At 58.9% G+C, this 23,620-nt stretch overlaps 1 protein-coding gene across 5 annotated transcripts in view; it reads left to right on the forward strand.

The window, feature by feature from the left end:
* The window catches only part of IQSEC3 (IQ motif and Sec7 domain ArfGEF 3), a 36,251-nt gene extending 17,065 nt beyond the window's left edge, over positions 1–19,186 (forward strand). Inside the window, exons 3-13 of one of the 5 annotated variants that reach the window (XR_012324570.1) lie at positions 1,414–1,536; positions 1,972–2,138; positions 6,145–6,284; positions 7,391–7,516; positions 9,323–9,422; positions 9,554–9,715; positions 13,284–13,376; positions 15,748–15,797; positions 15,880–15,959; positions 16,631–16,850; positions 19,034–19,166. Coding sequence is in view for 2 of the 5 variants with exons in the window: in XM_073789172.1 (XP_073645273.1) it covers positions 1,414–1,536; positions 1,972–2,138; positions 6,145–6,284; positions 7,391–7,516; positions 9,323–9,422; positions 9,554–9,715; positions 13,284–13,376; positions 15,748–15,941 (1,105 nt within the window). In the remaining 3 variants the exon portion in view is untranslated. Of the gene's footprint in view, positions 1–1,413; positions 1,537–1,971; positions 2,139–6,144; positions 6,285–7,390; positions 7,517–9,322; positions 9,423–9,553; positions 9,716–13,283; positions 13,377–15,747; positions 16,377–16,630; positions 16,851–19,033 lie in introns of those variants that run through there. The other 4 variants (XR_012324569.1, XR_012324568.1, XM_033867218.2 and 1 more) reach the window with 4 other exon arrangements.
* Positions 19,187–23,620: the final 4,434 nt, after the last annotated feature.

Below are 23,620 nucleotides of genomic sequence, written 5' to 3' on the forward strand. Positions count from 1 at the left end.
CTGCCGCACCGGTTCGCCCCCTCCGCCCGGCATCCTGTCTGGCTCAGTCGTGCCCGATGCGTCCCTCCTGGCCTGGCTGTGCTGGGCTGGGGGACACGCAGCTGTGGGCCCTGTGATGCTGCCCTGAGTTCACCTTCCCTCACCTGGGGATGGCCCAGGGAAGAGGTGACAGGAGCTGCCCTCTCGCCTGCTGGACCTGCTGTCTGTCTCAGGTGCCGAGACGCAGCCCATTCCCATCCGTGGGCCAGGTCCTTGCCTCCCATCTCCCAGTCCCTGCCCCACCCTCTACTGAGGCCGCCAAGCCTGAGAGAAGCCCGGGCTTCACCAAGCTGAGTGTGGCTCCCAGCCTGCAGACAGCCGTCTGCCCTGTCCTGGGGGAAAGAGCCCCCGGCCCTGCCCTCTCTGGGTGGCCTCGGGACGCCCCTTCCTCCTTGTTCCCCCCAAGAGGAGTGGGGGGAGGCGGGGCCGCCGACCACCAGGGGCCTGACTGCCGCCACGGGGGCTCCTTGCTTTCTCCTAAAAACCAACAGCAGAGCCAGGGTCAAGCGGGGCCCCCCAAGTCTCCCAGGCCGCAGGCAGCCCCAGAGCTGATCACGGAGGAGTTGGGGCCTGCTCAGGGTGGGACAGGTGGGCAGTGGTGTCCAGGGCTGTGACGCTGGTGGCGTCCACCACGGGCTTTGGGAACAGAGAAAGGGCAGGGTGGGGCAGGTGTACGATGACCAGGACAGAGGAGCGCAGTGCAGCGCGTGGGTGCAGAAGGCGACATGTCCGCTGCACGGGGGGGCCTGCGGCCCTCAGGGGCACGGGGCCCACTGCTCACGGCGCTGGAAGCGGTGCACCCCGGGGAGGGGAAGCGTGGATACGCCGGCGGCTGGGAGGGCCTCGGGAGGGAGGCCCAGGAGTCTGCAGACGCTCCGACCTGGGAGGGTGCTGGTGTAAGAGGAGGTTCCCAAACGGGGCGGAACCAGGGAGAAAGGCCCCGAGAGGCCTTGGAGAGGACAGAAGAGAAAGCACTGTTCACCGTTTGAACCCCTGACTCTGGGCACCCTGGGGCTGAGAGGAAAGGACCTGCTTTCGGAGGCAGCAGGCTCAGCCTCCTGGCCCTGGGGCCTCGGACAGCTGGCCGCAGCCCCGGACCCCAGGGTACGGAGGTGGGAGGGAGGCCCTCAGGCGGTGCCTCGCAGGGCCGTCGGGTGGGAGGAGGTGTAACGAGGGTCCTCGCGGGCGGTGGAAGGAGACCCTGGGGGTGGGTAGGGTAAGTCCCCCCTTGTTGGTCACAGACACCAAGTCCCCCCTCCCCACCAGGGTGGGGCTTCCAGCCAGCGGGTGGGCCACGCCCTCCTCCCAGCTCTGGTGGGTGGAGCGAGGTTCGGGGCCCCCGCCCCTCACGACCCCCTCCCCTCCCGGCCTCAGCTGCGTGGTGGACGAGATGGACTTCTCTGCCATGGAGCTGGACGAGGCCCTGCGCAAGTTCCAGGCACACATCCGCGTGCAGGGCGAGGCCCAGAAGGTGGAACGGCTCATAGAGACCTTCAGGTGGGACCCTTCCCCAGCCCCACTCCCCTCGCACACACCCGGGACTTGGGGGTGGGGAAGCAGGGTGGCTGTAAGCCTGGGGGCCAGGAGTCCCTGGAGGGCCGGGAGGGAAGCAAAGATGCGGGACAGACCCCTCGGGCTCTCCCTGCAGTCACCTCACCGTCCCCATCGACCAGCACATCTTTCCTGAGCGCCTGTGTGAGGCTGGAACGGGGCCGGGAGTGGGGTTCCGGGGGTCTCTGGGTGTGTGACAGCTGCCCCGTCCCCTCGGAGGGGATGGGGACCGAGGTACGGGGCAGACGGCAGTCGGCGGCAGGAGGGGGAGCCTCCCTGGGCTTAAGCCATCGGAGGGCTGGACACGTTCCCAGGTCCCCCCGTCGCTGGAGCTCAGGGAGGGTGTGGGCCCTCAGCACCCTCACGTGTCTCCCCGCACAGCCAGCGCTACTGCATGTGCAACCCCGAGGTGGTGCGACAGTTCCACAACCCGGACACCGTCTTCATCCTGGCCTTCGCCGTCATCCTCCTCAACACCGACATGTACAGCCCCAACATTAAGCCCGACCGGAAGATGATGCTGGAGGACTTCATCCGAAACCTGCGAGGTAGAGGGGCGGCGGCGGGAGGAGCGGGGACGCTGACTGGGTCGTTCCGGGAGCCTCAGCCCCGATGCTAGGTCGTCACCCCGGTGGCCAAGGGCACTGCATGCCGCTCTCTGGGCCCGGTCTCGCCGAGCGGCCCTGGGGAAGTTGCTAGCATGCCAGGCATCGGGGGAGTTTCCAGGAGCTGCTGCCACTGTCCTGCGGCAAGTGGCAAGGGCCCCTGGGCGATGCCCCTTGCCCTCTGTGGAACGTCGTCCGTTGGGTGACCTCCGGGCCCCAGGCACCACGGCTGCTGTCTGGGTGGTACTGGCCCTTTCCTGCTCCACGACCTAGGAGAGAAGAGCCCCGAGCAGGGCCTTGAGATAAGCTTTATGGTGTTTACCAGCCAAGTCGTCTCCTAACTGATGTGTGTTGGATTCAGGTTTCCTGGGTTTCATCGCTTCCTCGTTTTTGGTTTACTTCCAGGGAAAAGGTACACTGGAGACAAACTTTTTAAGAGTTTGCATGTCTGGATGTGTCTTTTTCTGTCCTCAGTCTTGATTGAAACTTTGGCTGGGAGCAGAGTTCCCGGTTGGAAACACTGAACTCAGAATTTGGGAGGCGTTGCTCCGTTGATTTTTAGGTGTCAGTGCTGCCACTGTTACAATCCCTGACCTCTTGCTTATGTTTTTTTCACTCTCCCTGAACATTTTTAGGTTCTTCTGTTTGTCTTTTGTGTTCTGAATTTTCACCATGATGTGCCCTGTTATGGTCCTTCTTTCATCCATTGTGCTGGGTACTACGTTCTTCCTTTTAGTCTAGAAACACATGCCTCTGATTGTGGGAACTTTTTTTTTTTTCATAGAAAGGAAAGATGCTTTATTCAGAAAAGCCGGCAATCTGGGGAGAAGGTGGACTTCTGTCCAGAGACCAACTCTGAAGATTCTGCTCAACCATGACAATTTTTAAAGGGAAAAAGGGGAAACGATCTCAGTTAATCATTAAAGCAGGAGGTCAGATTCTTTGTCATTTTTCCATTGCATGCAGACCTGCTGACTTCTCCTGATTTTCCTTGGGACGCTGTGTTGCTCAGGTGGTCCGTCTGCAACTGGATTCTTTGACCCACGTGGTCCGCCTGTGCCCTCGGGGTCCACCTGCAAATTTACTAAGGGGGACCTAGGGGTAGAGAGTTAGTCATTCTTTAACTGCTTAATCCTTCATTCTTACTCCTTCTAATCCAGGAAAGGGATCAACAGGTTAAGAGCAAGGCATTTTGTACATTTAGTAAAGCAGAAATCAGGGACTAGGTTGAATGTGGCATAGTGATCTCATCTTTATGATGAAGGTCTGAGGAATACAGGGATGAACAAACAGAAGAGGGCCAAAGGAGCTGCTTACAGTTTCATCATCTCCGTAAGTCAAATCCTTGAGCTGTATACCTTAAACCTACACAGTACTGTATATCAATTGTATAGCAATAAAACTGGAAGAAACAGAAAAGAAAATCAGTTGGTACTTTCAGCTGTATCCAGTTGTTGGTTAACTCACAGATAGACCCGATAATTTAATATTCACAAAATATTTAACCTCAAATAGTAATTGCAGATCAAATTATTTGTACAGACTCCTTTGCGTCCCTACTGGTAAAGTGTTAAAAATTCTGTAAAGTGTAGAAGTTCTGCCCCATCTGGCAACTGCCTGGACATCTTCGCATACGCTTGTATTATTTTGGAAAACTGCGTACATATACTCCAATGTACAATATCTCTAATTAGAATTTATCTTCAGGTGGGAACTCCTCTTAAATATTGTATCTGATCATTTTCCCTCTCCATTTTCCATACTCTCCTCTGGAACTCCTAGTATTCAGGGGGTAGAACTCCCAGTTTGAGCCTCTGATCGTTAGAGCTCTCTATCTGCCATCTTTGGCTTCTCGTTTGACTTTCTTGAAGATGTCGCTCAGCTTTATCTTTCAAATCTCCTACTAAGTTTTCGTTTCTGCTATCTTATTTTTCACTTTCAATAACTCTTTTTTGCTAAGTGCTCCTCTCCTATAGCATTTTGTTCCTGTTTTGTAGATGCAGTATCTTCTTACGCATCTCTGAAGGTATGGTGTTTTTTCTGATAAAACTTGGTTGTCCGTCCAGATTTAACAGTGAACCACTAAAAGGCTGATTAAAACTCTGAGCGTGTATGGGGCTGCTGACTGATGGACATTCTCACAGCAAGATTTAGCTGAGCTGTTTCACTGGGAGACCTGACTGCAGATTCTTTAGATATTTTCTCTTGTGCTGGTTGCTCCTTCAAAAGAGAAATGTCCAGTCTGTTGCCCAGAGGGTATGAGTCTGTCTGCCGGTATTCCGAGATCTTTGTGGGAAATGGGTTGAGAGGGTCTCCTAATACGTAGATATCATCTCCATCCCCCAGTTTTCAGCACAGACTCCCACCCTTGGCCGGGCTTGGGGTCCCCCAGCCCAGAGTTCCTGGTTCATCCCTTCCAGAGGATGAAGCCTCCATCAGAAGACTGGGGTGGAGGAAGGGGCGGGGATGTCTAGTTGCCTTTTAAACTGATTTTCAACTGGCTTTCCTGTTTCGAGCCCAACCTCACCTCCACCTCCAGGGGCTGCACCAACTCCAGAGCGCTTGGTGCTTCTGAGCCTCCTAACCTCTCTGCTGGCTTCTGTGTCTTCTTTCCCAGGTTTGCTGATCCATGTACTCATTCACCCACTTCCAGGTCCCCTGGTGCCACTGCCTCTTCCCCCGTCTCTGCCTTTAAAAAAAAAAATTCCCTTTTCTAGGGCATTCAGAAGGAGCAGAGGGGGTGCAACCTGCCGTCTTTACCTGGGAGCCCCGTGTGCTCAGTCCCTGGCCTGCTCTTTCTTGCCCCCAGCCTGGCTTCTTCCAGGCCCCTGGGTGCCCGACTTTCAGAACCAAACTCAGATGTGGGAGAAACAGAGTCAATACAGAGGGCCGCTCACAGAAGGTGTAATGTCCTCTCGGCACTTAGGAAAACTCCTTGGAGAGCACTTGCCCAAGATGTTTTATTTTATTTTATTTATTTATTTTTTGCGGTACGCGGGCCTCTCACTGTTGTGGCCTCTCCCATTGCGGAGCACAGGCTCCGGACGCGCAGGCTCAGCGGCCATGGCTTACGGGCCCAGCCGCTCCGCGGTATGTGGGATCTTCCCAGACCAGGGCATGAACCCATGTCCCCTGCATTGGCAGGCGGACTCTCAACCACTGCGCCACCAGGGAAGCCCAAGATGTTTTATTTTTAATTTTTCCCTCTTAAAAAAAAGGAGTGTATAATCATTAAAGAAAGATTTAGAAAAAGTAGAAAGAAGACTTTTTTTTTTTTATTGCCTCTGTTTCTACCTTCTGGGGAAAGTTGTTTTCGTGTTGGTATATTTCCTGCTGGTATTTCTTGCTACCAGAGTCTGAAGGTCACTGTGAAGTGGGAGATGGGTGGCGGTCTCCTCACAGCACCACCACGGGGGCTTCCCTCCTGTCCTTCACTTAATGTCTCACTACCCACCCACCACCGCCACCCCGTGCTCCCAGCGAGGGGAGAATCTTGTCACCACTCAACAACTAATCGCTGAGCTCCATGCTCCCTACCGGAGGGGAGGGGAGGGCCTGAAGACCGACACAGCGATGCTTGGCGATGCTCCTGGCGGGGCTGGGGTGGAGGTTGTTAAGACGGGAGAACCGGGGGAGCAAAGGCAGGACCACAGAGGCCGCGTTCAGAGATGGGGAAGGAGGCCTGGGAGGGGGGAGCGGAAGCTCTGGCTATGGAACAGCAGGAGGGGGCGCTGGGGGCATGTGCTGGGCCCTAGGGTAGTAGCTCTGGTGACTGGCGAAGGAGTTCATCCCTACTTTAGCGGGTATGGGGAGCCAGCCACTGAAGGCTTCGGAGCGGGGACAGGACAGAATCAAGGCCATTCTTCGGGAGCGGCAGTCAGGTAGGGGGCGCCCCCTCTCTGGCTCCAGGCCCCTGACACCCCTCCCCTTCCCCGTTCCATGGCCGTAGGTGTGGATGACGGGGCTGACATCCCCAGGGAGCTGGTGGTCGGCATCTACGAAAGGATTCAGCAGAAGGAGCTCAAGTCGAATGAGGACCACGTCACGTATGTCACCAAGGTGGAGAAGTCCATCGTGGGCATGAAGACAGTAAGTGCCCACCACAGAGCAGCGCTCACTGCGGGGCATCATCTCCCCTCCCGGGGCCGCAGAGGCCCTGTCTCCGTCTCCTTCCCTTTCCTTCTTCCTGGCATCCCTCCGCATCTTTCAGAAACGTGTTCCCCTTCTTCGCTCACTTGTAGTTACTGTATCCAGTGCCTCCGTGTGCTCTGCGGGGCACCCTCTTCCTTCCACCTGCCCGATTTCCTCATCGCTCCCTGCGACCGGCTCCTGCGGCGGGAGAGATTAGAGTGAAATACTGAGAAAGGCTGCCGGGTGCTCTAGGGTCGAAGCATCTGGATGGCCAGATGGGGAGGTTTGGGGTGGTACGGGTGCTGGACATCCTGGATGGTCCTACTGAGTAGGAGGCAGGAGATGGGCTAGAGCAGGCTCTAGACGTGGGTTCTCAAGTCCTTGGGGTGGCCCCTGAGTTGTAGCCCGTGGGGCAGTTTGCAGTGTTTACCAAAGTTTGCAATGGTTTTTAGGGAGCATCCTCTGTAGACGTCAGCAGGGGCTCTGTATACTGTAGACATAAAGGTCCTGGCCTCCATCGCCCTAACCCTAACCTCCCCAAATTCTTGGCTCAGGGAGCAGTTTGGGGACCTCGTCTGAGGCTCTGTGCTGGACGCTTCCGCCCAGTCGTGCGGGGCTGGCCTTTTCTGGCTGGAGCCTGCTGTGCTGAGGTCAGAGCCTCTGTCAGGTTTGCGGACGCCCCCTGAGGGGGCTGTTTCACACACAGGAGCAGATTCGCGGTGTCCCCGGGACCCCTCCCTCTTGCACACTGGTGCTTGGGTGTGCAGCAGAGGAGAGGCACAGCCCGAAGGCCTCGGAGGGACGAAGCGCACAGCCCGAAGGCTCTTTTCGATTTCTTTTCCCTCCCTGCCTTTTATCTGCTCACTGCGTCCAGCACTGTGAAGCCCTCTGGCCCAGCCCTGCTCCCTAAGGAGGCGGAGGAAGGGGAGAGAGCCCGGGGGAGGAAAGAGGGAGGTCAGGGCCAACCTGGGCCTGCATCTGCTCTTCTGCAAAGTGGGCGCTGGGGGCAGGAGGGCTGCGACCTCGGCGGCTCCCCCGGCTGTGAGCACTGTGCCCCGGCCCAGGTGCTGTCAGAGCCCCATCGCCGCCTGGTCTGCTGCAGCCGGCTCTTCGAGGTGACGGATGTGAACAAGCTGCAGAAGCAGGCCGCACACCAGAGGGAGGTGTTCCTCTTCAACGACCTGCTGGTGGTGAGTGGGGACCCCCAGAGGCCCCGAGGGCACCCTGCCCCCCAGGATGCCACGATGCTGCATACCCAGTGGCTGATTTTCCATGTGGGTGTGAGGCAGCCCAGGCAGATATGATCCCTCCTACTTTGTTAGTTATGAAGCCGAGGCACAGAGAGGTTCATGGTTCCCGGGTCCTGGTGCGAATGGATTAGGTCCCAGAGCCTCTGCATCCCCCTCATTGTGGGGAACCTGGGGCTGGAGGGTACAGGGCTGCACATCCGTCCCACAGCCTGGGAAGTGCAGGAGGCCTGAGGGGGCCCACACTGTCCCTGGGCCCAGGGGGGATGCTGGTGTGCGTGTGGGCGTGTGTGTGCGTGTGGGCGTGTGTGTGTGTGTGTGCACGCGCGCGCACACGTCTGTGGGGTGCTCGGCCTTTGCTCTTTGAACACAGGTATCGATACAACAAATATTTAATGAGTACCAACTATGTCCCAGGCAGTGTTCTAAGTGCTGGGAAGCAGAGTGAACAAGGTCTGGCTTCTTTTCCTCAAACCCCATACCTTCTCCATCCACAAGTCATACTGGCACTACCTCGAAAATTGTCCCAAATCCAACGCTCCCCGCCTGAGGTCCACCTCCGCGGAGTGAGCATCGCCAGCTCCCAGACCTCACCTCCCTCCACGCCTCTCTTTTGCCGCCCGCCCCCTGCCCCACCAGCTGCCTCCCCAGGCCAACTCGGGGCTCCGTCCGTCTCAGGCCTTAATCTTGTGGCTCCATCGTCTGCTTGAAAAGCTCCCCAGACCTTGCACGACCCCCTGCCTCTCCTCATTCGGTGCAGATGCTCTCCCCCCACCTCACAGGTGGCCTGCCCACCCACCGCCTTGTCCTGACCCTACTTCTTCTTCAAAACACCTACCAGTTTCTGCAGTTACCCTATGTATCCGTGTCTCCACGTTGCTTTTTGGCTTACTATGCGATGGTGGATTGATCCATTGATTGATTTATGGACCCTGAGGGTCCTCCTCCCCGGAGGGAGGCACCCTGAGGCCGGGCTCCCCCGTCCTCTCCTGTGTCTCAGAGCCCAGCTCAGAAGGTGCTGAAGAAACATTTGTACACCAAGCAACTGCTACCTCAGCTTGCGTTTCAGGAGACAAGCGAGGTAGAAAATAATTAAGAAGACAAACAAGATGATATCAAACCGGGGGAAGGTGCCATGAAGACAACAAAGCCGGGTGATAGGTTGGAGTAGCTGGTGCTAAGGTGGATTTTTTTTTTCCTCTTCTTTTGTTTTTGTTTGTTGTAAAGGCTGGTCAGGGAAGGAATCTCTAAGGAGGCAGCATTTGAGTTAAGATCTAAGTAATGAGAGTAACCCAACCACGCAAGAAGCTGCAGGGCGAGTTGTGGAAGGAAATAGCAGGTGCAAAGGCCCTGTGGTAGGACTGAGCCTGCCCCGTTCAAGCTACAGAAAGGGCAGCACGGACTGAACATAAAGCCAGAGTAAGGCAGGGACCAGACTAGGTGGGGCTTACAAACCAGGGCACGAAGCGTGGACTGGCCTCTAAGTGCTGTGGGAATGGCCACTGGAGCATTTCGTGCAGTGAAGACTGTATTTTGATACTGTGTCTGTACATATGTATGTGTGTGTACACGTGTGTATATGTGTGTGAATGTATCCTAAGTGCGTAAGTGGGCATGTGTGTGCATGTCTCTTTTTGGGTGTTTACTTGTGTTCACAAGAGCCCTGGGTGTTCACTCATCCAGGTGTGTAAGGCACGTTTATACACATGCACACCTGTCAGTGCACGGCTGTTCCCCTGTCTTGGACAGATTCTCAAACTCTGCCCCAAGAAGAAGAGCTCCTCCACGTATACCTTCTGCAAGTCCGTGGGCCTCCTGGGCATGCAGTTCCACCTCTTTGAGAACGAGTGTAAGTCTCGGTCACCCGTGGATGTGGCAGAGGGCGGGGGGTGCAGGGGAGGGGGAGGGGCAGGCGCTCCAGAGGCCCCCTCCTCACCTGCAGCTGCTCACGGCCTGTGGGGCCTGGGGTCTGGTTTCCAGATTACTCTCACGGCATCACACTGGTGACCCCGCTCTCGGGCTCCGAGAAGAAGCAGGTGCTGCACTTCTGCGCCCTGGGTTTGGACGAAATGCGGAAGTTTGTGGAGGACCTGAAGGAGTCCATTGCGGAGGTGACGGAGCTGGAGCAGATCCGGATAGAGTGTAAGGACGCGGTGACCCCAGAGCCTCCGTGCGGCTGGGCTCCGGTCAGCGGGAGCAGGGTTGCTTGCAGACAGACACTCCCTGCACCCCTGCGGAGGGTGTGTGGGCGAGCCAGGCCCCTCCTGCCCTCCAGAGCCCTCCCTGCCTCAGCCCCACGGCACCATCATGGCTGATGGACACCTCACAGCTAAGGCGAGGTACCTGAGCGTGTACACATGCGTGTGCACATGTAGCCAGGCCGTGGGGCGGCGTGTGGGCCCCTCGGAACGGAGAACTCTGCTGGGTTTGACCAGGACCAGCGAGCCAGCCGGCCCTAAAGGCGGGCTTGCAAACCGAGGAGGTCCGGGCCTGGAGCACTTCTTCCCACCCAACCTCCCTGGCAGCCTCCTCCCCTGACCCAGTCCAGATTCACACGTCACACCCGGTTGTTTCATGGTTTTCATCTCTTCTAACCTAGAATAGCCCCCCACTTAATTTTTTCATAACGTCATCTCCTTGAAGAGTCCAGTCTGGCTTTCTGACTGTCCCTCATCTTGGAGTTGTCTTTCTGGCCTCCAAGGAGAGCCTCGGTTCCCGATTTCTCCCGTTCAGGTACTGTAGACAATCTCTGCGCCTCTTCATCTGTCCCGGTGGTTTACTGGTCACCTCTTGGTTCAAGAAAAGAGCAGTGACGCCCTGTGGTCTCTGCCCACCTGCAAGCTTTCCTGGTGAAGTATTGCAGCGGCTTCAAAGAGCCTTTACAGGAAAATTAAGTAAGAATGGATTCAGAAACTAAAACAGAAAATAAAGACAGACTCCAGGTCTGCCTTACATGGCCACTTAGTTGAAAAGTATTTCTAAATTGGTATAAAGCCCTTGGGCAGGAGGAAAGGCGGTGGGAGTTTCTGAGCACGGGCCGACGCGCCAGGGCGGTGCTATTTCATCAGCATCTTTGGCGCACCTACTGTGTGCCAGGTGGTTTGTTGAGGTGTTCACGGGGAGGCTGCAAGGCAGCTGTTGGCCCCCACTTCACGGATGGGACTCAGAGCGGTTAAGGGATGCGTCTAAGGTGCATGTTAGAAGCGGAGGATCTGGCCGTTGCAGTGACGTCTGATTCTAAGGTTCATGTACTTTCCACCCTGAATATGAGAGGGCAGCTTCTGTTATAATTTCCTAAGGAAACAACGAAATCAGGTTAAAACAAAAACTCACCAGGGACTTCCCTGGTGGCGCAGTGGTTGAGAATCCACCTGTCAATGCAGGGGACACGGGTTCGAACCCTGGTCTGGAAGGATCCCACATGCTGAGGAGCAACTAAGCCCGTGCGCCACAACTACTGAGGCTGCGCTCTAGAGCCCGCGAGCCACAACTACTGAAGCTCGCACGCCTAGAGCCCGTGCTCTGCAACAAGAGAAGCCACCGCAATGAGAAGCCCGTGCACTGCAACGAAGAGTAGCCCCCGTTCGCCGCAACTAGAGGAAGCCTGCGCGCAGCAACGAAGACCCAATGCAGCCAAAAATAAATAAATTAAATTTAAAAAAAACCACCTCACCAGACCAGACTGTGAAACTAACTCAGTATCACCTGGTACAGGGAGGGTGTAAATTCCCCTTCTGCTCTCCGTTGGCGATGTGAGTTCAGGGGTGTAACAGACAGACTCTTTTCAATGCCACCTTTGCTGTTGATCTAGAACATTCTCAGAGACACACCCTCTTGTCAGTACGTCCTAGATGGGTCCGCACAGCCGCGGAGCACAGAGCCCATGGGTGGGCACCAGCATGGCTGCCAGAAGTTCCTTTCCCCATCAGCCTGGGAGCAGCACGTCCTGCCCCTCCAAGTACTAAGGAGGAGATGTCACCAAGATCCGTGTGCTGAGGGCAGGAGAGCAGGGACCAGGCTCATGTCTGGAGAGAAAGGGAAGAAAGCTGAGGAAAGAGGAAGGGCTGCTCAGAGAGGCAGGGAAAAAGGAAGTAGAAAACAGGAAAAAGTAGCCACAGCTCCCGCTTCTCGAGCACCTACTACGTGCCCACACTGGGCTGAATGCTGAGCCTATTGTATGAACTGTTGCTACATCTTTCCAGGAGGTGAGAATTATTATCTTCATGTTGCAAATAAGGAAACTGAGTCTAACAGAACTTCAGGAAGTTGTCCAAATTCACGCAGTCATTGACAGGACAAGACTGGCACCCAGGTTCCTCGGATGCCCTGCTTGTAATTACAGCGCTAACTTCTCCAAAGCCAAGACAGCCCCTCTGGGGAGAGAGAGCCACTCTCACTTCAGTAAAAATATTGAGTATTGCTTGATGGTGTGACTCGGGCAATCGGCACAAATGGTTCTGGTTTGGGGTTTGCAGGCCGGTGCCCCCAGATTACAGACGACTAGACAGGCAGAAAATGGGACCCACGAGAGTAGCTTTAATACAAGGAACTTGAGTGATGTCTCCTGGAAAAGAGGAACGGAGGAGAGATTTAATAACGGCTGTCAAATCTCCGAGGAGGGTAACTGGCCGTTCTCCAGCACCACCGAGAAAAGACAGAAGGAACAGGTTTACGGTCTAGAGAGAGGAGTTAAAGCCGAGTAGCCAGACAGACCTCTGCCGGGGCCCCTGGGCGACTGGGGCCTCCTCCTCGGGGGAGCTCAGCCAGCTGGCTGGACGGCACCAGCGGTGCTGAGGCTGCTACACCACGTGAGCCTTTGATGTCGTCACAGGAGCTGATATTTACTGAGCCCTGCAGCATCCAGGCCTTGTTCTAAGTGCCTTAATGTCTTTCCTCCTGTGATCCTCTTTTTTTTTTAATACATTTATTTATTTATCTTTTATTTTTGTCTGCGTTGTGTCTTCATTGCTGCGCATGGGCTTTCTCTAGTTGCGGCGAGCGGGGGCTACTCTTCGTTGCAGTGCACGAGCTTCTCATTGCAGAGCACAGGCTCTCAGCACGCAGGCTTCAGTAGTTGCAGCATACGGGCTCAGTAGTTGTGGCGCATGGGCTCAGTTGCTCCGTGGCATGTGGGATCTTCCCAGACCAGGGCTCGAACCCGTGTCCCCTGCATCAGCAAGCGGATTCTCAACCACTGTGCCACCAGGGAAGTCCCCTCCTGTGATGCTCTTAATGACACTCTGAAGTGGACACTGCAGTCCTCTTAAAGGAGGCACAGAGAGGATAAGTAACCTGCCTGAAGCCACACAGCCAGGCAGCATCAGAGCCAGGATGCAGCCCCAGGCTGTCGCCTCCCTCTTATCAACCTCTTGCACCTCCTCTCTGGCTGCCAGAACAGGCGCTGCCAGCCCTGGCACTGAGGCTGACGTGGCGTGGCTGCCGCGTGTTTGGGAGCCCCTCGTCCTCCTCCTGCCCTTGTCTCACGTCTCCTCTCCCCTGTGTGCTGGAGGTCGGGGTTTCATTGAGGCTGACGTGGCGTGGGTGCCGCGTGTTTGGGAGCCCCTCGTCCTCCTCCTGCCCTTGTCTCACGTCTCCTCCCCCCTCTGTGTGCTGGAGGTCGGTCCCCCTCCTGCCCTTGTCTCACGTCTCCTCCCCCCTGTGTGCTGGAGGTCAGGGTTTCTGTCCATTCACGAGCCTCTCGGTTCCCCAGGGGAGCTGGAGAAGCAGCAAGGAACGAAGACCCTCTCGTTCAAGGCCGGGGGAGCCCAGGGGGAGCCACGGTCGAAGCAGGGATCGCCCACAGGTGAGCTCCAGACCTGCGGCCCTGGTCCACGTGCAGGCCACTCAGCGACCCTGGCCTTGGGGTCCTGGGGATTCGGGTGAGGGAAAGGCTCGTTTCCGTGGCCTCATCTGCTGGGTCTTTAGCAGTGAGACTGAGGAGGAAGGTGAGAGAGAAACGTGTCCACTTAGAAAGGTCACTGTTCCCCCGGAGGCATCAGGCTCAGGGCCCCAGTGCCCACCTGTTCCCTCCGCACACCGGGGGTTAGGGCTGTGGGAAAGGGAAGCCACGTGAGGAAAAAGTGCCGTGTCTGTGGCTGGGAGCAGGTGAGAAGGCAGGTGGCCAGAAGGGTCTGGAAATCTTGATCTGCCCCATCAAGACCTTCCCCTAATGAGCCAACATCACTCTCTAATCCCAGGCCCGAGTCAGCACCCCGAAACCCAGATGAACCCTCAAACCCAATTTCTTCAAGTTGAATTTTCACTCCAGAGAAGTCAAGCCAGCTTCAGATTTTGTATCACCTTTGGCCACGTTCTCTAGACCCGCTCCCACTGCCCCCTCCTACCTTCCCCCCTCCCCCCAACCTGCAGGGAGACAGGAAGAGTTGTCTCCACCCCTCACCGCCCCACCCCTGCTCCATCTGCCCCAAACAGAAAAGAATTAGGAGAGGTGGCATGAGAATTAAATCCCATCCCAGCAAACCCCAGCGAACCATCCAGAGCTGTTCACTAATTAATTCAGTCGTTTATTCCTACATTTAATGAACACTTACTGAGTGCCTGCTGTGCGCCTCGTGCTAAGCCCTGGAAAGCCAGGGTCCCAGCAAGACGTCAGCTTGCGCTGAGACACTCCAGTGGGCTCCATGCTGGTTCCAAACCCCCGTTACGGCCGTGGCGCCGAGATGCTGTATCAGCATCACAGGACTGGTCACGCCAGCTGGCAGAGGAGATTTGTTTTCCAAGCAAGACTCGGGGCTCTTTTAGCTCATGGAGACCCTCGCTGTGGTGTCTCCTCGGTGTATGGGTCTGACCTGCCACCATGTGTTCGTAATTCTCCACCTGCCCTGGTTTTCAGCTGGCCCTTCATTTCTTTCTTTCCTTTCTTTCTTTCTTCCTTTCCTCCTTCCTTCCTTCTTTCTTTCCTTCTTTCCTTCTTCCTTCCTTTCTTTATAAATTTATATTATTTATTTATTTTGGGCTGCGTTGGGTCTTCATTGCTGCATGCGGGCTTTCTCTAGTTGCAGCAAGCGGGGGCTACTCTTTGCTGCGGTGCGCGGGCTTCTCATTGCGGTGGCTTCTCTTGTTGCGGAGCACGGGCTCTAGGCGCGTGGGCTTCAGTAGTTGTGGCACACGGGCTTAGTTGCTCCGTGGCATGTGGGATCTTCCTGGACCAGGGCTCGAACCCGTGTCCCCTGCATTGGCAGGCGGATTCTTAACCGCTATGCCACCAAGGAAGTCCTGGCCCTTTATTTCTACAAGGTCAGAGTACACGCTTGTTTTCACAGCTGTGTAATAGAGTCAAACCTCAGCTGTGATTGATTCCCGGACACCCTGCCCCACTCCACTCTCTGCAGCCCAGCCTGCCTCTTTGGGAAGCTGCAGCCCCTGGCCAGGCCCTGATGTGTATCTCCGGGGCCTTGTCCATCAGTTCCCTCCCCAGCTTCCTCTTGTGCTACAGAAAGCAGAGGGATGTGCACAGCAAGGGAACTAGCACCCTCCCCAGGGGTGTGAGAAATCAGAGGGGCCCCGGCCGAGGGCTCTGGAGTGCCTGCTGGGGGTAGGGGTGGGAGTCAGGGGTGACTGAGCCAGAAGAAATCATCACGCTGTCCCCGGGTGTCTGCAGGGCCCCTGGTGCTGTGCCAGGCCCATCAGGAGGCCCTGGTAGCCGTCAGAGCCATTAGCAGCTCTTCGTGCCAGGCCCTGCCCTGCGGCTCGTGCACGTGAACCCTCACCGCTCAGCTAAGGAGCAGGAACAGGAAAGGAACGCGGCCCCTCCCTCTCGGAGCCTGTGCCACAGACACAGAGGAGCCCCCTTTTGCTCTGGGAACCGAGAACCAAGGCCTCCTCACAACCAACCTGCACAGTCCGTATGGGGCGCTCTGACTATGGGTAAAGGAGACTCCACAATACCCAGCAGGGAAAAACGTCAGAGACCTTCTAGTCCATGAGGGCCCAGAGAGGTGTAGCATCTTGCCCAAGGTCACACAGCTAGTATGTGGCAGAGCTGGGCAAGACACCCAGTCCACTGCCCCCAGAGTGGTGGGGGTCCTGGAGCCTCCGGCCGCCGCACTGAATTGCAGGGAGGCTTGGTTGGGGGCTGCGGGGCGGCGGAGACAGGGCTTTGTGCGGGGACGGGGCCAGGTGGAGAGTGAGCCCTGTGCTCTTTGCATTCAAAGCCAAAAGGGAAGCGGCACCGGCAGAGAAGGCGGCGGAGAGCACGGCGGAGGTGAGTGGAGGCCTGGTTGCCCAGGTGAGTGAGTCTGTGCCCCCTGCCCTCCTCTCACTGTCTCTGTTGTTTCTCTTCTCAGGTTTTAATCAATGCCTCCCCAGCCCGACTCACCATTTTACCAATTTCAAGAGATACAATTAAAAGTTACTGCTAGCATGGGTAATACCACTCTTCCAGCACCTAATCAAGCCACAGTGCCCCCTCCCATTCCCCAGCCCGCCCTCCCCGCCGAGCCCCCCAGGCCGAGCTCCCACACTAATGCGTGCAGATAAAGTCCCCAATGCCCCCATCGCATCCCTCCCGCAGTCCCCCGAATCTGCCGCCCCACACACTGCCGTGGTCCTGATGCTCCCGTATCGGAGACCAAGGTTCCCTCCTCCACATCTTGCCAGCCTCTATAGCAGGGAGCTTGGCCCCTTCGAGAATCACCCCTTAGGTCTGTTGCCCGAGTGAGCACGGCGGGGCAGACCCTGCCCTCCTGGATGCCTCTGGGGAAAGTGGAGGCGGCTGGGAGGGTACAGTTTCCTCCCAGGACAGCTGGTCCATCTGGAAAGCTGGCCACGGGGTGGGATGTGCAGGAGGAGGTGAGGCGAGGTGGGGGTGGGGTTGTCTTAGGGCTTCTCCTGGAGCGGGGCGGGCGGCTGCTGCATCTGAAGACTGTCCACGTTGGAGGGAGGGGACTGGAGAAGTAGCAGCAGCAGCTGGTGCCCGCCAGGCCCCCGGCGGCCACCTGGGACGGGGCATGCAGTTGCCCCGCAGGCCTGCTGGGCCCCAGCCCTCCCCACTGGCTCCCCTCGGACCCTGGTGAGCCCCTCACTCCTTTCTGCCAGGCCTCCAGGGACCCTCACTGCTCACACAGACCCTCACTCCAAGCTGGAGGAGCCCCAACTTCGGGCTCTGAGGGAGGAGCCCTGCCCCCAGCCTAAGCTTGGGGAAGCCCCAGGACACCCCAGAAAACCGCAGCTTCTCCCCCCCGCCCCACACCTGTGTCTGGAGGAGGCACCTTCGCACGGAGGAGCTTCCTGCCCCAGCAGCTGACAAGCCCCCAGGGTGGGTATTCCATCCCCTGCCCCTCCTCTGCCCATCATGCTGCAGCTGCCCGTTCTCCAGCCTTGCAGATAAACACACGAGGTCACCAGCCCTTCCCTTCGGTTTGTTCTACCAGCCCGGCCTGTGGCTTAGCACCGCCTGCCCAGGGAGGGCCGCGATCTGGGGACCATTGTCCCCTCCTCCCCGGCCCAGAGGGCCACGTGGCTATCTGCAAGGCTGCCACCCCGGCTAGTCCCGGGGCTCTGACAGCCTCTGCTCCCCTGCACAGAGGCGGCCTCACCGCCGGCCTCGGCTGGACCCTGCGCTCCCGCGTCCTCCACCCGCTCTGTCTTTGCCTGGCCGCCCGCCGGCAGGCCCTTCTCCAGCCTGTCCGAGCTGTCAGGCCTGCCACCCATGTTCCATCTTCTCTCCCTCTCTCTCCCTCTCTCTCTTCTTTCTTTCATCAGCAGGGAGGTGGGAAGGGGGTCAGAATGAGGGAATGTTCTGCTGTCACTTCCTGCTTTTCACTTACTGACCGGAGGGAGGTGCAGACAGTGGAGGGGGAGGGGGGAAGGGGAGGCGAAGAGGAGGTGCAGGGTGAGGCCAGGGCTGCGGCCACAGTGGGGCTCGGAGGGTCTGGACTGGGGCGGCCAGGCGTTTGCCTGGGGAAGGGCAGCTGTAAGGTCTGGGGGCGGAGAGCAGAAGGCCTGCCCCGCTGTCTCAGGCCACTTTCTCCCAGGGAATAGCTCAGAAGACAAGCAGGTGGGGAATGGAGCCGCACCCACCCATCCCCAGCAGCAGTGGACAGAGGCCTTCTGTCCCAGTGAGGACCACAGAGGGCTCCCCGAGAGGGAGGTGGACGCAGCCCTGCTCTTGGCCCAGCCCAGGGCTTGGCAGGGCACTGAGGGGCTCCGGGGCTCCTTTGATTGACTGGGAGGTGGGGGAAGCTCAGGCTTAGAACACACTGCTGAGGCTGGAGGCTGAGAATGGAGAGTAGAGCCTGCAGCCTGCGGAGCTTGGCGGTGGGGGCCTGTGAAAACCCAAGGGCAGAGGAACGGGGCTGGAGAGCCGAGCAGCCCACCAGGGCAGTGCCTGGACCCAGGAGGGGGCGTCCCTGAAACTGCACCTTTTGCCAGTAAATAGGGTCAGGCTTAGGGCTCTGAGATGGTTTAGGGCAGGGCCCTCCTGGTCTAGACCTGGCCATAGGATCCCCTCCCCTGCAGCCTCGGTTTCCGCCCCCCGTGCACTGAGCAGCGGGCCTGGGTCATGGTACCCAAGGGCATCCTCAGAGAGAAGGGTCTCAGCCACTCCCTGAAGGGTCCAGGTGTCGGAAGGGGATCGTGTGTCGTACCTACAGGCTGGTGAGCTGGAGGGATGAGGAATTAAACCCCTCTCCTTCCAGAATCCTCCTATTTCTTCCACCTCCCCTGCTAGCAAGAGGAGGCCAGGCTAGTTCCCAGTGCCTTCCATGGGCCACCCCCTCATGCCCCGCCCAAGGGGGAAAGATTAGAGCCCTTTCTGGGTTCCCCCTCCTGCAGCGGGACGTATTTCTCCAGGGCCCAGGTTGGGCCAGAAGGGCAGCTGGGGACCTGGCTCTGGCCCTGGCCGCTCTCGAATGTGTGGGCACAGCCCTGGGGAGTCTGGGAGGATGGGGCAGGTCCACACCACCCCTCGGGGTCCCTGGCATTCCAGGGTCTGGACACCTTTGTGATTCACAGTGATGAGAAGGCCTCCCTTAAAAAGCTGGTGGGAGGGTTAGGGGCTTGCAGAGCTCCAAGCCACCTGACTCCGGACCCTGTCCCCATGTCCGCCACACACCCCTGGGAGGCAGGGCGCAGGCAGATACCCCTGCTTTCCCAGCTCGAGGTTGGTGGGAAGGCGGGTGGGCGCCCACCTGGGGCCCAGGGCCACCCAGCAGGACCTGAGTCCATCGGTCCAGCCGCCCATCCCACAGAAGGAGCCAGGCCGCTCAGGCCGGGTAGAGCACAGCATCTCTGGACTCCACCCAGGCTCAGCGCCTCTGCCTGCCAGCTGGGTGCCCTCTGGGTGGCGGAGAGATGGGCAGCGGGCCGAGGTGAGGGCTGCGAGCCCCTGGTGGGCACAGGGGCCGGGGAAGGGGGGAAGGGAGGCCCAGGGTGGCCAGTCCTAGCAGCTGGGACTTAGTCTTGTAACATTTCACGCTTCTCTGGCTGTTTCTAAACTAGGTGTCAATTCACAACAGGCTTCAAACGTCCCAGCACTACTCCGGGCTGGGGGCCGCGAGGGGAGCGCCAGTGCCAGACCTGCAGCCTAGCCCCTCGAGGGAGCGGGCCCCTCTGCTGCCACCACCGCCGCCCACAGCCCCCGGGACCCTGGTGCAGTGCCAGCAGATTGTCAAGGTCATCGTCCTGGACCAGCCCTGCTTGGCCCGCATGGAGCCCCTGCTGAGCCAGGCCCTATCCTGCTACACCGCGTCCTCCTCCACGGCCCTGGGCAGCCCGGGCTCCCCCGTCAAGGCGGCCCACCAGCCGCCCCTGCCCCCCGCCCCGCCCCCCTACAACCACCCGCACCAGTTCTGCCCGCCTGGCTCCCTGCTGCACCGGCGCCTGGTGTAGACTCGGCAACCCCCCTACGCTGCTGTCCCGGGGGGCTGCGTCAGGGCCCCCGCTACCCCTTCACCCGCTGCTCCCCACGCCTGGCGCGCTGCCTTCCTGGCCACTCACCACTGTCGTTTCAGAGAGAGAATCCCAGTCCCTGGCACCTGGTTTGCTTGGCCCAAGCTTCCCTTGCTCAGTTGAGCGACCCTCCCCCAAAATCTGCAGACACCCCCTCACTCTCCTGGGGCCCAACACAGCCAGGCACAGCCAGGCCTCCTCCCCCCCCACCATTACTCTGGCCACTTGGAACAGGGACTGGGGGCCTCTCCGGCTTCCAGGCCAAGTCGGCCAGGCGTGAGGGCTGGGTGGCCAGCACCCAAGCCTTAGAAGGTGGTCTGGCTCACCGCCCCAGCGCTGGGTGCCACGCTGGGTGGTGGACAGTCGGCCCTGGGTCCCTGCAGCGGCCAGGTCAGGGGGAGGCACGAGGAGGGGGCTTTCTCTGCTGCCCCCCGCCCCGCCAAGCCCGGCAGTCTGCGCCCAGGGATGTTGGCTGTCCTGGCCACAGACTCCCCTCCTCCCAGGGCCTCTCCTGCTTTCTCAGGGGCTGGGGTGCTGCCTGCCCAGGGCTGCCGAGACTTCAGGAGAGCCCTGGGAAAGGCGGGGATGGGAGGGGGCACCCATCTCAGCTCTCTCTTGGTCAGTTCAACAGAGCCAGGGGATCAAGTCACGTATCTGCAAAATGCACCTTTTAAAGAGTTTCTTGTTCTCTAGCCCCAAGTCATGCCCAGCCAGTGCGCCCAGGGCATAAACACATACATAGGAGATCCAGGTATCGGAGCAGAAACGGGGAGGGGCAGGGGTGGGCCCAGGGGTGAAGGCAGCCAGCAGAGGCAGGATTCCGGCCCAGGGCCAGGCACCCTCCTGAATGACTTCCGTGGCCTCCGCGAGGGACGTGGACGCAGAAGTGGGCGAGAGCGGCAGGTGCTCCAGAGGCCTGGCATGTCCCCTGCTGCCGTCCCAAACTAGCCCTTTAAGCCCCGCCCCCGCCACACCCCAGAAGGCAGCAGGCCCGCCTGCAGCAGCGGGGAAGAGTCCCTACACCTTCAAAATCGCCAAGGAGAGCCAAGAGGGCTCGCGGCCCAACCCAGAGCCCAGCAGGATCAGAGCCAACTTCTGTGCAGCCCCACAGGGCTCAGGCAGCCCCGCCTCGAAGATCCTGGGGTGGGTACCCTTCCAGGGACTGTCGGTCCCGAGCCAGGCCAGACCCTCCTCTGGTCCTGAGCCGACAGCTCACTGCTGTCCTTCGTTAAGGTCCCCTCCCTCTCGGAGCCCAGGTCCAAGACATCCCGAGAGGTGGAGGTGAATACTGATCTAGAGTGCATTTGCTTCTCCCCAACCCCTACCCCACAGCCCAGCTGCGGGCCCCCGGGCCACTAGGAGGCCGGACTCCCCTGCTCTCAGAGATCCTAGGTGACCTAGTTGCGTGTGTCTGTGTGTGATCGCCAGGCATCACTATGCTGTCCCCTAGCGAGTGTATTCTGGCCCTGTCTCCGTCAGCCGGGTGTCCATAACGTGTGACCGCTTGCTGTCTCCTCCCCCCCCGCCCCGCCCCCGTCCTTGTTGTCCCAGCCCCTCTCCTGTGTCTTTTCTGTCACACGGTCGCTCCAATCACAGCCTTTCAGGGCAGAGCGGCTGACTGATGGGGCGCACGGTTCACACACCCGGTGCCCGAGGCCTGGGCGGCAGGGGTGTGGGTTCAGAAGAAGAGGAGTTACGAGTGGCTGGATATGTTTATGGGGTGGGAGCCATGGGGGTACAGTCCCAGCTCCCGGGCCCCTTGTCACCTGCTCACCCGGTGCCCCCCTCCCACTCTGCTGACGCCCAGACTTTCCAGATTGGGATCTGCAGGCGCCTCAGGGCTGGCACGTCCGTGGAGCATCTCTCTGGGGACCCAGATGCTCCGGTATCTCTGTGCCCTCCCCTGGGTAGGGGCTCCCCGCCGGCCCCGGTTGCTGCGGTGGCTGCCTTGGGCCCCACCGGCGGCACTGGGCGTCCTGGCCAAGGAAGCACGCCAGCCTGTGGTCAGCAGCGTGTGCAGCGAATTCTGAGCGGCGAGGGGCTTGAATGCCCGAAGGCCTGGGGCAGGGTGCGGCGGGGCCGACTCACAGTCGGGGAAGCAAGGGTTCCCGGCCTCGGTGACTCCCCTCCCCTGACCAGCCAGCAGGCTGACGTTGGGACCCGTCTGCGTGCCTGTCCCCAGAGCTGAGCCCCCAGACAGCTGTGACAAGCCTCGTGTCCTCCCCGTGGCTGCGGCCACGTCAGGGCCTCCATCCTCCCGGAGGGCCCAGCTGGAAATGCTCTCGGGCCGCCCGCTCACCCCCAGGCCAGGGGAACCGTGGGGTGCTGACTGGGCTCCCAGACACAGCCTCCTGGGCACACGCGCAAGGACCCCAAGGTAGCCCCGCGATATCGACACTCGAGGCCTTACTTTGGGGACCGGGCCCCCTCCCGGTTTTATCCATTTAGCCCCAACTCCAGAATCAGGAGCAGGAGGTGAAACTAGCTCTCCCACCCGCGTTGGGGCCAGCCCACTCCAGAGCTGGAGCATGTCCTGGAAGCCTGGCTGCCTACGTGCAAAGGCACCTACGCGATCAGCCCCAGGCCCCTGGCCCCCGCCCCACCTGTCCCCCCAACCGCCTGCCAGACGTCTCTCTTTGCCAATAGGTTTCCCCGATAACCGTCGGTCCGTCTGTCCCCGTGTCCTGCTGTACATACATCCTTGCCGCACCCCTCCCCCTGCACACACCCTTCCCGCCCCCCGTCAGAGAGCAGCCTCTCTAGGGAAAGAAAGGCAGGGCGGCTGCACCCAGCAACTAATCCAAATGGCAAATATTTTGTAACAAAATAGTCCAGAGGTATTTTATCTGTTCAATTCATAGAGTTTTAGAGATTATATAGAAATATGTCACTTGAGCAAACTGTGTCGGTTCTGTTTCTTTCATTCTCCAAGAGGGGGCTGCACCTCAGATCACATCTTGGCGGCATCGCAAGGGCCCAGGGCAGCAGCTACGCCTCCTCTGGCCACAGGGGTGTCACCCCTTCCATGCTACCCTGTGACACGGTTAGGGAACCCCTTCCTAAACAAATGGGGCTAGGTGCCATCTGATGGGCGGGCAGGCCAGAGAGTGACAACACACACACACACACACACACACACACACACACACACACACACACACACACACACACACACACACACACACACACACACACACACACACACACACACACACACACACACACACACACACACACACACACACACACACACACACACACACACACACACACACACACACACGACGAAGCACCACGACGGCCAACAGATTGGCGGAACATTGTTGGGAAAAGTCACAGAGCCACAGAGTGGAGTGGAGCAAACATTTATGGAGCCCGAGGTGTGCCGGGTCCCCTGCTGGAGCTGGAAGGGATGCCAAGATCCTACAGAGGCGTGGGTGACTGTGATGCAGGAGAGAAGACTGAAATCTGGGCTGGAGAGAGGCGCAGGGTGCTTGGCCGGCACTCACACCACGTGCAAGGCGCAGATCAGGCTCCACGGCAGGGGCCTGCCCCAGAGTCATGTCTCCTGGCAGCAGGGAGAGGAGAAGCCTTGCAGCAAAGCTGAGGCACCGAGGGAGAGAATCAACTGGGTGGGATGGCTGGTCCGGGGACACCTGCAAAAAGGGTGTCCAGCTCTCCTGGTGACCAGACCTCTGAACAGAAATCCAGACAGCACCCCAGGCTGGGCCCCATTACCCCATTAAAGTGAAAAGGAACATGACCTCACCCTCCTTCCAAGAAACGGGAAATTCCAGGAGAAGCCTGGAGCTGGCTTTGACCTGTCCCATCCTGAGAACTTTCTGACCCAGGAAGCTGAGGCCTGGTCCCTCGAGAGCACCCCTGAGGGGACCCGGCTCAGCCCAAGCCTGGGAGAGGGCCTAGGGCCAAATGGGACTGCTGCTGTCTGTGTGGGGACATGGGGCGTGGACATGGGAAGGGGCACCGTTCTCCAAGTCTTCTGGCCTCGAGGCCATCTAGGAGGAGGGGCCAGCCCTCCGGTAGAAAGGCAGACAGCCTCTGGTGCCCCAGGCCCTCTGGGTCCACCCGCCATACGGATGGAGAGCTATGGTCAGTACCTCTTTCTTGTAGTGACCC

This window comes from Tursiops truncatus, chromosome 11 (genome assembly GCF_011762595.2).
Source record: "Tursiops truncatus isolate mTurTru1 chromosome 11, mTurTru1.mat.Y, whole genome shotgun sequence".
In the NCBI taxonomy this organism is placed as follows: Eukaryota; Metazoa; Chordata; class Mammalia; order Artiodactyla; family Delphinidae; genus Tursiops; species Tursiops truncatus.